The sequence below is a fragment of the Merops nubicus genome, unplaced genomic scaffold (genome assembly GCF_000691845.1).
Source record: "Merops nubicus isolate BGI_N331 unplaced genomic scaffold, ASM69184v1 scaffold21161, whole genome shotgun sequence".
NCBI lineage: Eukaryota > Metazoa > Chordata > Aves > Coraciiformes > Meropidae > Merops > Merops nubicus.
In genome coordinates this window covers 26,226-39,673 of record NW_008587865.1, presented here as the reverse complement: position 1 = coordinate 39,673, position 13,448 = coordinate 26,226, and the positions used below count along the sequence as shown (strand labels likewise).

The window sequence follows — 13,448 nt, the reverse complement described above, 5'->3', positions numbered from 1 at the left end:
AAAGTATTAGTGATAATGTGAGAAAATTAATTCCAAATTATTGACAGTTTAATTGACCTACAGGAAATATTTTAATGGACTTACTGTGCTGTGCTGTTCTTCATTTATTGATCTTTTCCACTGGGCGGCAACCCAGTTTTTCCAAGTATGGAGTTTAAAGTTGTAATAAGTGGTTGCTGTGGGTTGCCTGGTGGTCAGATGCCAATGCTGGATGTGTGACCAGGTCTCTTCCTCTTCCATCCAACAACTGCAAAGCTCATCCTGTGAGCAGGGCTTGGGTGCATCTGCTGCACTCTTGTCCCAGCCTTGCTAACTACAAATGCTCTTCACACTCAATACTTATATAGTGATTTGACCCCCAGGCTCCGACTGCATGAAGAAAAGGTTATTAAAGATCGACGTCACCACCTTAAGACCTACCCAAACTGCTTTGTTGCCAAAGAGCTGATTGACTGGCTGATTGACCATAAAGAGGCATCTGACCGAGAGACAGCAATTAAACTGGTGCAGAAATTACTGGACCACAGCATTATCCACCATGGTAAGTGCAATATCAGCTGCTAAAACCTTCTGAGCTAGGTTTTACTGTCTGCTGTGAAACAGAGAGATCCTGCTCCTGTTCTTCAAGCAAGTACAGGACAAGTAGGATCCTTTCCCTGTCAGAAAGGGAGCATCTCCCTTAAACTGTGCTGCTTTGCAAGGTCCCCTGTGGCACAAGGGACATGGAGAGTCCAAAGAGGTGTGGAGTGACATTCCTTACGTCAGTACGGGGGTGGGAAGTCACTGGAGAATGTGCTGCTTCTTCCCTGCTTCCCGAGCAGCCCAGCTTGGATCCTGTCCCCTGTCTCCCTGCTGCACTCACCTCCTTGCTCCCCAGAGAACAGTTTTCCAGCTGAAAAATCCATCTGAAAAATCAACTAGCACAAAAAGGTCATTTTTCTCATGTGGATTAGTTCTCTGGATCTGTCCCTCACACCAGCTGCACAAACATTAGTGCTGGTACAGCTGTAAGAAAGTTAGTGGTCTGATGGTGCCCTGATTAATTTTTCTCCTAAATTTGTTGTCTATTTGAGATCTGTTCCTTTCAGCTTCTTAAATAACAATTTGTGCTGATGAAGAGGAAACTTCCAATTCAGTGGTAGCATTTAGTTGCCTTTTGGTGCACCCAAACAAAGAAAATCCAAGCCTTTGATTTCAAACGTATAGTATTACCCATTTCAAAAAGGCAAAATGTACCATTTGTTCATTTCTTAAGAGCAAAGTGAGTGACGGCAAACAGATGAATGTTGACTTTATGCAGAGGTCACTGTATGTGCAGCAATACTGCTGCTATCTGCAATACATTAACAACACCTTAAATAAAGTAAGTGATGCACATATTGAATGAGTGCTGCTTCTTCAGCTTCTCCTTGGGTATTAAATTAAAATTCTGGGTTGTTATGGGAACTAGGACTCACAGTAGATAGTTAAAGAATAAAGTAATTATAGGGTATTCAAGTCTGACTACTTAATCCTCTATTGAGAAAATGTCAGTGAAGAGTTGCGTGGATGCCAAAGTGACTTAGTTTAATTGAGCAATAGATGTTTTATTGCTGAACGCTTGTAAGGCTTTTAACAGCCTTCAGATGTTTCCTACCTCAGCATCCAATTGCACACTGTAGCTTCTGTACAGATTTTACATATATGTGTGTGTATATTGCACAGGGAGCAGGTGTTTCTTGAAAATGTTCATGTATTGTACTCAGATTTAATAAAATACTTCATGAAGTGAGCTAGGGTAGAAAGAGAGAGGTTTCATCAGATTCTGTAGGATGCTCAGAGCATCCTTTAAACTCCTATGTCAAGTAAAAGGGGTAACAGTTCCTGCTCCTGTGATGCAAAAGGTGAACCCAGGTATGTGGGCTGAGAACACTGACAGAGCAGCTCAGTTGGGATATCTTTCCCATCAGTCTGTGTCCTTGCTGGAGCTCTCTTCTGCATTTACAAGAGTCCATCTTCAGCTGCTGTCTCATAAGCCTTATTTAGCATCTCAGTATGCTGCTGTTGTATCTGCCATTTGCTAGCTGGCTTGTCAGAGCAATTGAGGCAATTTTAAGAAGGCAGGAGACTGATTTTAACTGTTTCTGCAGCAAGTCTCAGGTTTTCTACAGCATTACTCGACTCGTACAAGTAATTTAAGAAGTTTGCCAATCCTTAAATTATTTGGTATTCTACATTAGTAGCCTTTTAAACAAACAAACAAACAGACTGGTTTCATCAAAAGATTTTCCAGGGTTTGTAGCAGATGAATGCTTTTTTTTCTCTTTGTGTTCACAGTAATATTCACAAAAGTGATGAACATCTATCATCTCCCTCATCTAGAAATGTGGTTACCTATCTGAAAGTTTTCTCCAGCTTTTCATCAGTTCTTAGAACTGAATAAAATTGTATGCTTGGAAATACAGGGGATTAGGCATCATATGTGCTTGCTTTGAAGCTTGCTAAATGGATCCTCAGCTTCTTAACTTCTATGGGAAGATTTTAAAATTTATTTCATGTTTCAGTCTGTGATGAGCATAAGGAATTTAAGGATGCCAAACTGTTCTACCGCTTCCGGAAAGACGACGGGACCTTTCCACTGGACAATGAGGTGAAGGTGTTCATGAGAGGACAAAGACTGTATGAAAAGTATGTTACATTCGGTATCCATCATGTGTTTATAGTAATACCACAGGAAGCAAATTATATTGTTGATCTATTTTTAAATAGTCAGAGTTTTTTCAGATCATGCATGAATGCATCTGGGTAATCCCGTGACTTCAACTGGTAACCTTTCTCTCTCTTTTCTGTTTCTCTTTTGCTTTTCTTCCTGATCTATAATTAATCACATTTTCAATCAGGATGTAAAGATTATGACACAGTACTTTCAAGCAGAGAATAAAATGCATGCTAGTATATGCTACAAACTAATGCAAAAGTTATGAAGTGTTATTTACCACAAGGCTGAGGTATTACTGCAGACTGAACGCCACCTACTCTCCCGCTTGGTTAGAGCAGAAGCATGTAGCAGCCAGGAGAGATGCTTTGTTTTGGGGTTGGAGTAATTTTGTTTCCCTCCTAGAATAAAGTACTCAGGAAAATCCCAAGTTTAAAAGCTGATAATAAATATTATCTTCAAAGTTTGAAGGCTCTGAAGGTCAATTTGGTGAAAGCAATTAAACTGAAATGTAAACTAATAACTGTAAATGCCACTCCTTGTGTTGCACCCATCATATAAAATTCCCTGAGACTCGGTGACTGCGGCTATTTACAGTGTGAAAAGCCAGCCAGTGTGTCTACAGTGTCAAACCCTTTTTTCTATTTCCTTTATGTATTTCTATTTCTATCCTTCTGTGAGAAAAAATATTTTTTTTTTTTGTTGGTGAGGCTGCTAACAGTCCTCTGCATGAAAGGAGACATGGTGGGAAGAACTCCATTTTACCACTGTCTGCTTCCATTCCTGTCTCTCTGCATGAAGAACTATCCCCAAACCAATGTCTAGTGTCCAGTTTGTCCAACATCATAGTAGCAGAAAAATGTTCATAGGAGTTAATACCAAAAGTAGCACCTGTATCTAAATATAACTGCTTTCTCATGACATGGTCACTCCTAAGCAACATATCTAAAGGGATCAGAAACTTTTAAAATCAGCCCTGAGCACTAAATATATTATAGATTTGAAATACATGTAATTTCAAAACCAGTCTGTGGCAGTTAAAGCTAGTCAAAATTCTCCATGGATCACTGGAAATATTTTATATTCATGGGAGATAAGAACACATACCTGGGCTATCTAGGCTTCACTTTGTTTATTGTAGCCAATCTAGTGTGCAGAGCACTCCCATTTCATTAGGTCCCTTGTCCATGAATGTTTATTAGCAACACCTTCACAGTTTCACTGGATGCTTTTTGAACTCAAAATCTAATATTGAAAGTCAAGACTACGACAGAGTTCTGCAATGAAATATGTGCATGTCTGTTGTATCAGTTTGCTGATAGTATTGAGAAAGAAAATATTACTTCAGTGCAATTAAAATAGTTATTAAATGACAACTGGAGAAAAGTCACTTACCAGTATATTCAACGTTTATCAAAATGCCTGTAGGACTAATTTCAAGAGAATTGAACTGTGCCAAAGGAAATCTATCTGAATCCAACATATTTTGAAAATCTGTGTCTAATTTTGTAGATGTTGCTAGGCTTTGCTAGTTTCAGATAGATATTATAATACTATTTCCTGCTCTTCTCCACCCACTGCATTAAGGCTGGAGCACTGTTCCACTCAGAAGCCAATGTTGTTTGCATTTGCCAAAATTGCAGACATGTTGTCCAGCATCAGTTCATGCAGATTTGTACTCTCAATGGATAAAATGAGCAAAATGCTTTAGAAGGATCAGCAGGTTGTTGCATGGGGAGAGGAATGGATGCATTAGTCATGTTTCCTGCATTCATTTTTGGGTAAATGCCCTGTGGTCTCCCCTGGGACATCAGAACACCAGGACTGCCCCCTGTTGAAGAGTTCCCTCTCCCTGTCTCCCTTCTGTATGATCACAAAACTCCTTGTCACGTGGATTCTCCTCTCTTGTGGCATTACCTCCTTCACCTGCTGCAGACATCTTCGATGGCTGTACCTATGTGATTAGAAGATTTAAAATAAGTCTTTGTATTCTCCCTTCATTTGTACTGAAAAGGATAAATCATTTCAGATTCACTGCACATCATTGCAAACGTTGGTGATCCTTTCTGTGAACACGCGTTGAGGTTCAAGTTTATAACTAGAGATGAAACCTACTGGATTTCTTACAGTCTTATCTGAAAATTGTTGAATAGTTTTTTAGGTCAAAGGAAGGTATCTGTTTTCATACTCTACTGGACTGACCAGATAGGTCGAATGAGATAAACGTTTCAACATTTTTGTTTCGACAAAACCTTCCCTCCAAATCTTAAATAAATCCAGCACAGACCTTTCATAGCTTTTTTTTTAAAAAAAACAACAAAACCAAACAACAAACTAACCACAAAAAACAACTTGCACAGCAATCTATTTATATGATGTTTGCAAATCTGAGTATGTTTTTGTCAAGCACACAGGATTGTTGTTTCTGTTGCAGTCAGGTTTAGGAGCTATGTCATCTCGTGATGTTGACTCCAGCTGAGATTTTTCAACCAGATTTCACAGTGGAAGTAGTGCAGATTTATGGTTTTAATTTCAGGAAATCATTCAGATAATTTTGAGACTGCATTCTTTGATTCACTTTCATTTTAACTCATCAGTGGTTAAGTCAAATTTATCCTCTGGTGCAGTTATTCAGGCAAAACAAGGTTAAAATTTTCTTCTGAAAAGGGTTTGAATTTCAGTATTTTGCTAAATACATTCACTTAATGCAGGATAACACCACTTTTAGCAAATAGTATGTTTTGACATAAATAGCTTCATGGTTTTTTGAAACAAGGAGAAAATGGGAGAGATAGAGGCAGCTTCCAATTCTGGCTAATGAAAGGTCAGGTTTCTGGCTGATGTAAATTGGTACAGCTTTGCTGACAGCCATGGAGTTACAGTGATTTACTTCAGTTAGCAATGTAAGCCTATGGATTTCTGTTTCTGGGTTTGTTAAACTGGCAGTTTGTTGTGTCTGTTTGTTCACAAGTCCAAATCCTTTGCAGTTCTATTCTGGGCACATGCAGAAGGGTGTGAAATGTCAAGCTGAGTGTTTTTCCACTTGATATTTTTCCAGATTTCTTTTGTGTCTCTGTAAAATTCTGACGATTAGCATCTCTTTTTCAATGACCTCTCTATCTGTGACTTCAATGAGCTAGTCAACTAATTATAGACTCATCAAAGAACAATTAAAATAATCCTAAGGATTTTTTATTTAGTGCCTGCAGAGCCTGGGTAACCAGTTCTGGGTAACCATGCAGCTGATGGTACAAAAAGACATGCGCTTGGCTTTGTATTTTTTTCTCGGGGGGAAAAAAGCCTGGTGAATGAGACCCTTTTGAATATGGTCCCTTGGAGTGCTGTCTGCATTAGATGTGGTTAATGTGGGACAAAATGGTGCCTTGCATGCAGATGCTTGTAAATCAAAATATGAAAAAGAATAAAGTTCTGGAGTCAAAACCTTGTCCGCTTTGGCACATACACTTGCTTTTGGCATCATCCCTCAATTCAGCTAATTTTGGCTTTCTTAATTCTTTCTCAACTCAGAGGTGCTGGCAGTGACGCACCAAGATCTAAAGGAGCAGTTCATTGCATCTGCCACTGACATACACTGTGGCTGAGCAGCCTTTGCCTGGTTTGGTGATCTGCTGCCCGGTGGTCAGGTCCAGTCAGTTCAGGCTTCTGGCTAGCTCTTCTTAAAGTCAAGGGAATATGTCTTTGAGCTGAAATCACAAGGGCTGGGTCTTGTCAAATCTCCTCATTGTAATTTCAAATTAAACTCTTCTCTGTGTTCTTATGGCACAGATTTTTCTGATGCCTCCCAAAGGAGGTGATTTTATCTTCCTTGAACTCGGGACATGCTGGCAGTTCAAGAGAGATAGCCCATATATGGATGTACATGAAATTCAGCTTTTTGATCTGGAAGGCAAGATTAAGTGCTTCCAGAATATTCCTGTTGTAGTTCAGTTGTGCCCTTAATTTCAAAATATTTGGTGAAGGGAGGACAGTTATTATTCTTACATTATTCTTACATTATCAAAATAACCACATTATTCTCGAGCCTTTATTCTGAAAGTCTTACCACTAATCCCATTATTGGCCGATAATAAATAAAGTAATTATAAAGAAAAAATAAATAAATAAATAAGGAGGCTGTGGTGCTTGGTCTCTCAACAACAACAACAACAGAAAAAAAGGGATTCTGTACGGGAAAGGGAGTGATTATCATTTCTTCTTTCAACCTGTGTTCTCTTTCAAACAGTCAATATTTTGCATTAACAAAATATTAAGGTTTTTTTCTTTTTCTATTATGTCATTTGTATAGGTTACTTCAACAGAGAAAAGTTTTGTTAGAGTATTTAACCTAGGTACATGCCAGTTGCTAGGAGATTTAGAGACACATCCTGATGTTCCTCTAAACTCTGGTGTTACATGGAGTCAGCTGAGGCACAGAGAGTCTGAGACTCAGATGTCAAAATGTGTTCAGGTGTGTAACTTCATTGACTGCAGCTGCATCAGTGACTGTTGGAAGCTAAATATTTATCAACCACTCAAAACACAGAAACTACCTAACTTTTTTTTCCTTTCCCTTGAATTTTTCTGCAGCTGTTTTAGAACTTACAAGGAGAATTTTTAAAACCATCTGAATTATTTTGGGGCATAGTCCTGCTAACAGTAAAAATTAATTAGGAATTTTTGAACATCTTCATCACAATCTGGTGCTTTTTAGCTAATTTTAATTCAAAGTTGATTACACAATAACTTCTAGAGTAGCTAAAGAGCTAAATAGGAGGAATGTCAAACTGAAAAACCTTGTTTTCTTTTAGGGAAAAAAACAATAAAGCAGTAACTTCATACAGGGACATAAAACCTAAATTTCTTGACTAAGCAGTTATAATTCACATAGATTTAGATTCATAGCTTGAGGAAGGATTTAACAAGTCAGTGAAAGGTTCACATGTTTGTTTAGTATCGGTGAGATTTGTCAGAGTAGATCAGGAGTTGCTTTTCTGAACAACCATTTTCCCTACTAATTTTTTTTCCTCCCAAACCAGGCTAATGAGTTCTGAAAATACTCTTCTGCAAGCGAGGGAAGAGGAAGGAGTGAAGTATGAACGGACCTTTGTGGCAGCAGAGTTCATTGACTGGCTGATCCAGGAAGGAGAGGCCACGACACGGACTGAAGCAGAGCAGCTTGGCCGCAGACTTTTGGAGCATGGGATTATACAGCACGGTGAGAAATCTACTGCCAGGTAGCACTTTCTTCAGGTCAAATCATATGAAGGGGCTCTTGCCTTCTTAGTCATACTATGTCCAAGCTCTAAATAATTTCAGATAGGAAACTATGTAACTTTCTTAAATGAAGGGTGGCTTTTTCAAAAGCTTGTTGTATTAGTTTTGAAAATTCTGCCTCAAATGCAGAATGCAGCTAGAGTTTGGGATTGTATAACAACATGAGGATGTGGATGAAAATCAATACTCTTACACTTGTGGTGATTAACTTGTGAAACTTGTTATCAGTGATATGTGTAATTGAGTTAAATAGCTTTGTAAGGATTGAGTAGGGATTAGAGCCATAAATAATCTAAATGATCTATGTGGAATAAAAATGACAGGTTCTGTATATCTTGCTCCTTGAAGTCAGGAGCAGAGCACAGTCTGATGCCAGAAAAGCAGCTTTCCTCCTTGATCATGTTGTAGAGTCACTCTAGTATGTTTGGGCAAGAAAGAGAGTGTTGCTTTCAGCTGAAGTGTTATTATATTTGTCCTGGTGTTGTAACTTCTTTGAGGCAGAAATCAAATATTTCTTCACAGTCCAGCACAATGTGCCTGGCAGATGCACCTTCACCAAGGAGCTCCCTCTGTTAAGGAGGAGACTGTTTTCCCTCTGTACTGCTCAGGGGGAGAAAAAATGAATGTGCCTGGCACTAAAAACCCATTTTGCATGTTGTCATCATCTACTCTCAGTGCAAGTTGCCCTTCTTTGACCAGGCATTTTCCACCATAAACACATTTCAAGGCTTCTGGGAGTGATGAAGAAGTGCCAGGAGATGACAGAAGAAACTGGCAGAAGCTGTTAGCTACATTGCTTAATGCACAAGGGGAAAGGAATCAGATCCTGGTGATCCGAATGTTGTCACATCAACACTAATTCTGACAGAGCACAGACAATTCAGGGTATTAACAGGTTGTTAATATACAAGGTGCTAGATTGCTTATGTTATTTGTTGCTTTGTGAGAAAACCTAGTTTTAAGGAATAGAGAAAAATGGGGTTATAAGTAACCTGCACAGTTATTTTGTGTTTGTAATCGTGCTCACATTATCTTTAGCTTCCAATTGCTACGAGCTACTTCTGAATGTTTACAGTAATCAGTTTCCAGTTCTATAATTACCTCTGTGCTTCCTATGATTTATAGGGTGCCAACTGCTTGGAGCTTGATGGACAGGAAAGGTAACCCACCCCCCCTCTTTATAGCAGCAATGATTTCATAACTATTTTTATCCAAGCATTTTCTGTATATTATATTCAATGTAAACTTTCCTTTAAAAAAAAATTAATAACTCCAAACAAACAGAAATGAGAGTTATGCTCCTATTGGTGTTTATGCAGAGGAAATAAAGTCAGAACTTGGCATTTTGTGCAGAGCTGGATGTACTTCGCTAGTGAAACCTTTGCAGAGCTAAGAAAGTCAGGATATGGCTTTTATTGCAGATCAGCCATTGTTTCCTTAACTAAGGCAAATATTCAGCAATGCACCTTGACAGGGAAACAATTTCTGCCCCTGTCAGGCTGGGTTTCTGGAATTCCTGAGTGATGCTGGCCCTGCTCACCTTATGGATTGCCCTGTCCAGTTTTGCAGCTTTGTCCCATGCCCATCCTCTTCTAGCAGTCAAGAGCACATGCAAATTGTCCTTTTAAAAAGCAATGTCAATCTCATGATGTGACTGGAGGTAGGGCACTGGGAATTGATTGATTGCTGAGGAAGTGGCCCTCTCACTCGAAGGTACCATCATCTTCCTCACTCAGCTTTTATTTGGGTAAAGGTAACTCAGCTATTTCACACTGACTTCATGGGGAAGCTGGAAGTAAAATAAAACTGTGTTATGTCCTTTAAATTTATCTTTACAAGTGGATGTGCTCTGTGAACACTCCTAAGCAGGAGGTTTCATTCTCCTCTGGATTTCACTGAAACAACTTGTCCAGTTATTGTTCAAAATATTGAGGAAAGTACTAGTAGAATTAACACAGAGCTGGTTTGAGGTTCACCTCAGCGACTGGATGTGATCTGGGTATTCTGAAGGTTCATGTCATGCTGTCTTCCTCTAAGAGGGGTGCTTGAAATGAGAACTCTCAGCACCGAATTGGGGATATAAACTGCAAAACATCAGGAGTGGTATTCTCTTTTCTCTTTTTTCCCCCCATCTCACTGAATTCTAGGTCTAATTGGGGAAAAAAAAAAGTATTTTTCTATCTCTTAGTACAGTAAATTCATTTCACCATACTGTGTTCCCTTTGTTTTGTATCTCATCAGCAGTACCAAAATGTTACTTGACACTAATTGGCATCTTTGTTGGCAGAACCAGCAGAAACACTCATGACTGAACAGGAGTGGAGAATAAAACATTTTCCTGCCCTAAAGGCAATCTTTTGCTAGCAGTATTGTTTGATATCCACAATATGGAATAAAATGAAGCTTGCTTTAGTGTTCCTATGAAGTATTTATTACTTTACCTAATGAAACAAAGTAATAGAAATAGTTGCATGAAGTTGCCAATCTCGGTAGTAATTTTCCAGCCACAACTGAATTGCACAGTTTATTTTTAGTGATACCGACTCTCATTTCACTTACTCGGAGAAGCTCTATTCTGCAGCTAAGGTACTGTACTCTGAACAGCTTCCTGACACATTTATCTTTGCTTTAATTGGTCAAACACAAACCGGGTTTCACACAGGAAGCAAACACTGATGCTAATTTTAAAAAGAAAAACAGCAGTTTAAGAGGAATTATATAAATGATGTAAAAAAATCAAATGTTTCAGTTCAAAAATTATCTTCCTGATCTCATTGGACATATATAACTATATATATTTCCCCTGCCATACATGAAAATGATGAAACGTGCTTAACTGCTGAATTGTTTTCTTCCAAAATCCCACTGGTGCGTACAAATCATAACCCACAAACCACCATTTTCACAAATAGGAGCCAGATGTCCTTTGCTAGGGACTTGTACCCCCAGGTACTATGGAATAAAAATAAGTAGTAAGGTATTGTGCACTCTACATTTCTTGGAGGCTTGTGTTGGCAGTGTAATTGCAAGTAGTTTTTTCTGCATTTGTGAACACTGATGGTCTTCCCCAGAATACAGGAATAAAGATTCTGTGGAGAAATATAGCAATGTGTGTTCAATAAGGGAAGGAGCAAAAGGTGCACATTTCTTAGCTGTAGAGAAGCCCATTTCTACTATGGTGAGGTATGGTGAGCTCTGTATTATTAACAGATAAAACTTCCCTCCAGGAGACCGGATCTTTCCTAGTTCTACATACGGAAATGATGAGACAGATAGTTACTGTGGTCAAAATTCATATGCAGAAGGAGAAGGAGGAAATTCTCTGCCAGCTTCAGGGTAAATCAGACCAAAGCAGGGATGGGCTGGGGGCAGGCAGAGGACAGCATGAGCATCCACACACAGTTGCTCAGTCCAGAAAACAGATAGTGACATCTCCAAGGAAAGAGTTTATCCCCAGAGCTCTTCCTGGCATAATTTTTTGGCTCATACTTGCTTATGGCACCTTCTGCAGCACTTCCCCTGCACCTGCTGCCCCATCAGCAGAGCACCACTGACGTGACAGTCAAAGTCCCTCTTGCAGGATGGAGAAACATCTGACTGCTTTGTGGAGAGGTATGAAGACTGGAATCTTAAGTGATAAATGCTTTCAATTTTAAAATCTGGTTAAGACTGTTCAGAGGAACCTATACCTTCTTAGGATAGCACCTGCACTTTGCAAGATAAATGTTTGCATTTCATCTGTGGCAGCAACCAAACCTTGGCACGCTTAGAAATGCTTTTTGGGATGTTGTGGAGTGTGAACACAGAGTGACTGTGCTGCCCCGCAGGCAGTGCGGCCTGTGCCGCTCTCCCAGCCAGGCCTGCACGCGTGGGTCCGAGCTGCAGCACGCCTCGCCGTGCCAGGTCACGTCCTCTTCTGCTGTTGCTGTTTCCCAGGATGCTGCTTACCTTCAAGTGCGTGTGTTTGGTGTTATTTTTTCTCTGACGTCCCTCCAGCACCTTCCTCAGGCAGTGACCACAACATGGTTGAGCATGAAATGGTTTGCCTCGCTGCCCACTGTGGTCCAGGGAGGTTGGGATGCAAATTTCCAATCTCAGACCAGCAGAGGAACACATGTGTGATGAGTTCTGGAAAGGCCATAGACTTTCATACTTTCCTGAATGAGGAAGGGGTGGAAAAATCTCTTTTGGAGATGACTGGCTAGGGGGTGTTTTCTTTGAAATATTTTATCTGTGCTAGGATTTTATAATGGTAGTAAATATATGGTAAGATGTCTTCAGCACGATATAAGTGTCTTCTGCTCTCACCCCCTCTGTAGAATACCTTTCATCTTTAAAAAGTTTTATTGCACTAATTGCCTTTGGCCAGACCTGATGTGTTCAAGGCTGGCACATATTCTGCTGGCTTAGCACAGAGCACCTTGCCATCTCTCAACTATCAGCAAAACTTCACTGTGCAAATTACTTTCAGCAATGAAAACAAACATTTTGTAGTAACTTAGTGAGAACAGTAAATATTGACGTATGCTATCTCCCTGTCTCCACAGAAAAGTCTTAAAACATATATTTAATTTTCCCTATTCTTTGCAAGGACTCTGTTCCTTTGTATAGAAAAATTTCCTTTAACAAGATGATCAGTGCATTTAGTTTTAAGCATCAATATACATCATGCAGTTGAAAGTTTGTTATAAATGTGGAAGTAGAATAAATACCTAATGAAGTATTATTTATTTTGTTTTTGTTGAAAGGCTTTCTGTCTTTCATCTAAAATTTCTGTAAATTGTAAAGTATGTGTTGTTACATTTACTTTAGCTTATTTACATTGCTTAAGATTACTTTGTAAGTGAAAACTTGCCATATATGTGACACATATTCCGCTTCCTTAATTTGAGATTTCTCTTTGGAACCCCTTTTCTTGGAAATATAAACTGCAGGTAGTAATGTATAAATGCCATTGAACCATCCCAGTAATCTTTGACTTAAATGGTCATAGGTTTTCTCTTTCTAAATTAACACATCAAGTTTTTTTTAATGTCATCCATCTAGTTGATTTAACAACTGGACCACATCAGCTCTTGGCTATATCCAAGCATTCATTGTATATACTCCATGCTAAAAATTATAAAATATCACATTTTTACAGGTGGTGCCTTGATTTATCTCAGTAAAACAGGCCTTCAGTTAGTCTTTGAAGTCCTGCAACACAATTTTGTTTTCCTTATAAGCCTGGTTCCCCCGAGCTGGTACCATGCAGAGGCACTCGGTTGTTTATTTGTGTGTCAGTTCTTCCCCAGCACTTCCCATACACAGGGACAGTAACCTCAACCACGGTAGTTCAACAGCTTATGCTAAATCTAGAGACTATTTTGCATATTTTGCCCTGGTAGGAAAGTCAGAAAATAAGAACTTTGTATGTAATTGTATAATCTTTCAGTTTCCTACTCTATGTGCTAATAACTGTGCTCTTCTTGCAGTTGTC

The 13,448-nt window shown here is 39.2% G+C and overlaps 1 protein-coding gene across 1 annotated transcript in view; it reads left to right on the top strand.

Moving 5' to 3' along the window:
• Positions 1–362: 362 nt before the first annotated feature.
• LOC103781381 (DEP domain-containing mTOR-interacting protein) overlaps positions 363–13,448 on the top strand; it is a gene marked incomplete at both ends in the record, with an annotated part of 25,574 nt that continues 12,488 nt past the window's right edge. Inside the window, 3 exons of the mRNA XM_008949096.1 lie at positions 363–541; positions 2,544–2,667; positions 7,732–7,910. Coding sequence (XP_008947344.1) covers positions 363–541; positions 2,544–2,667; positions 7,732–7,910 — 482 coding nt within the window. The remainder of the gene's footprint in view (positions 542–2,543; positions 2,668–7,731; positions 7,911–13,448) is intronic.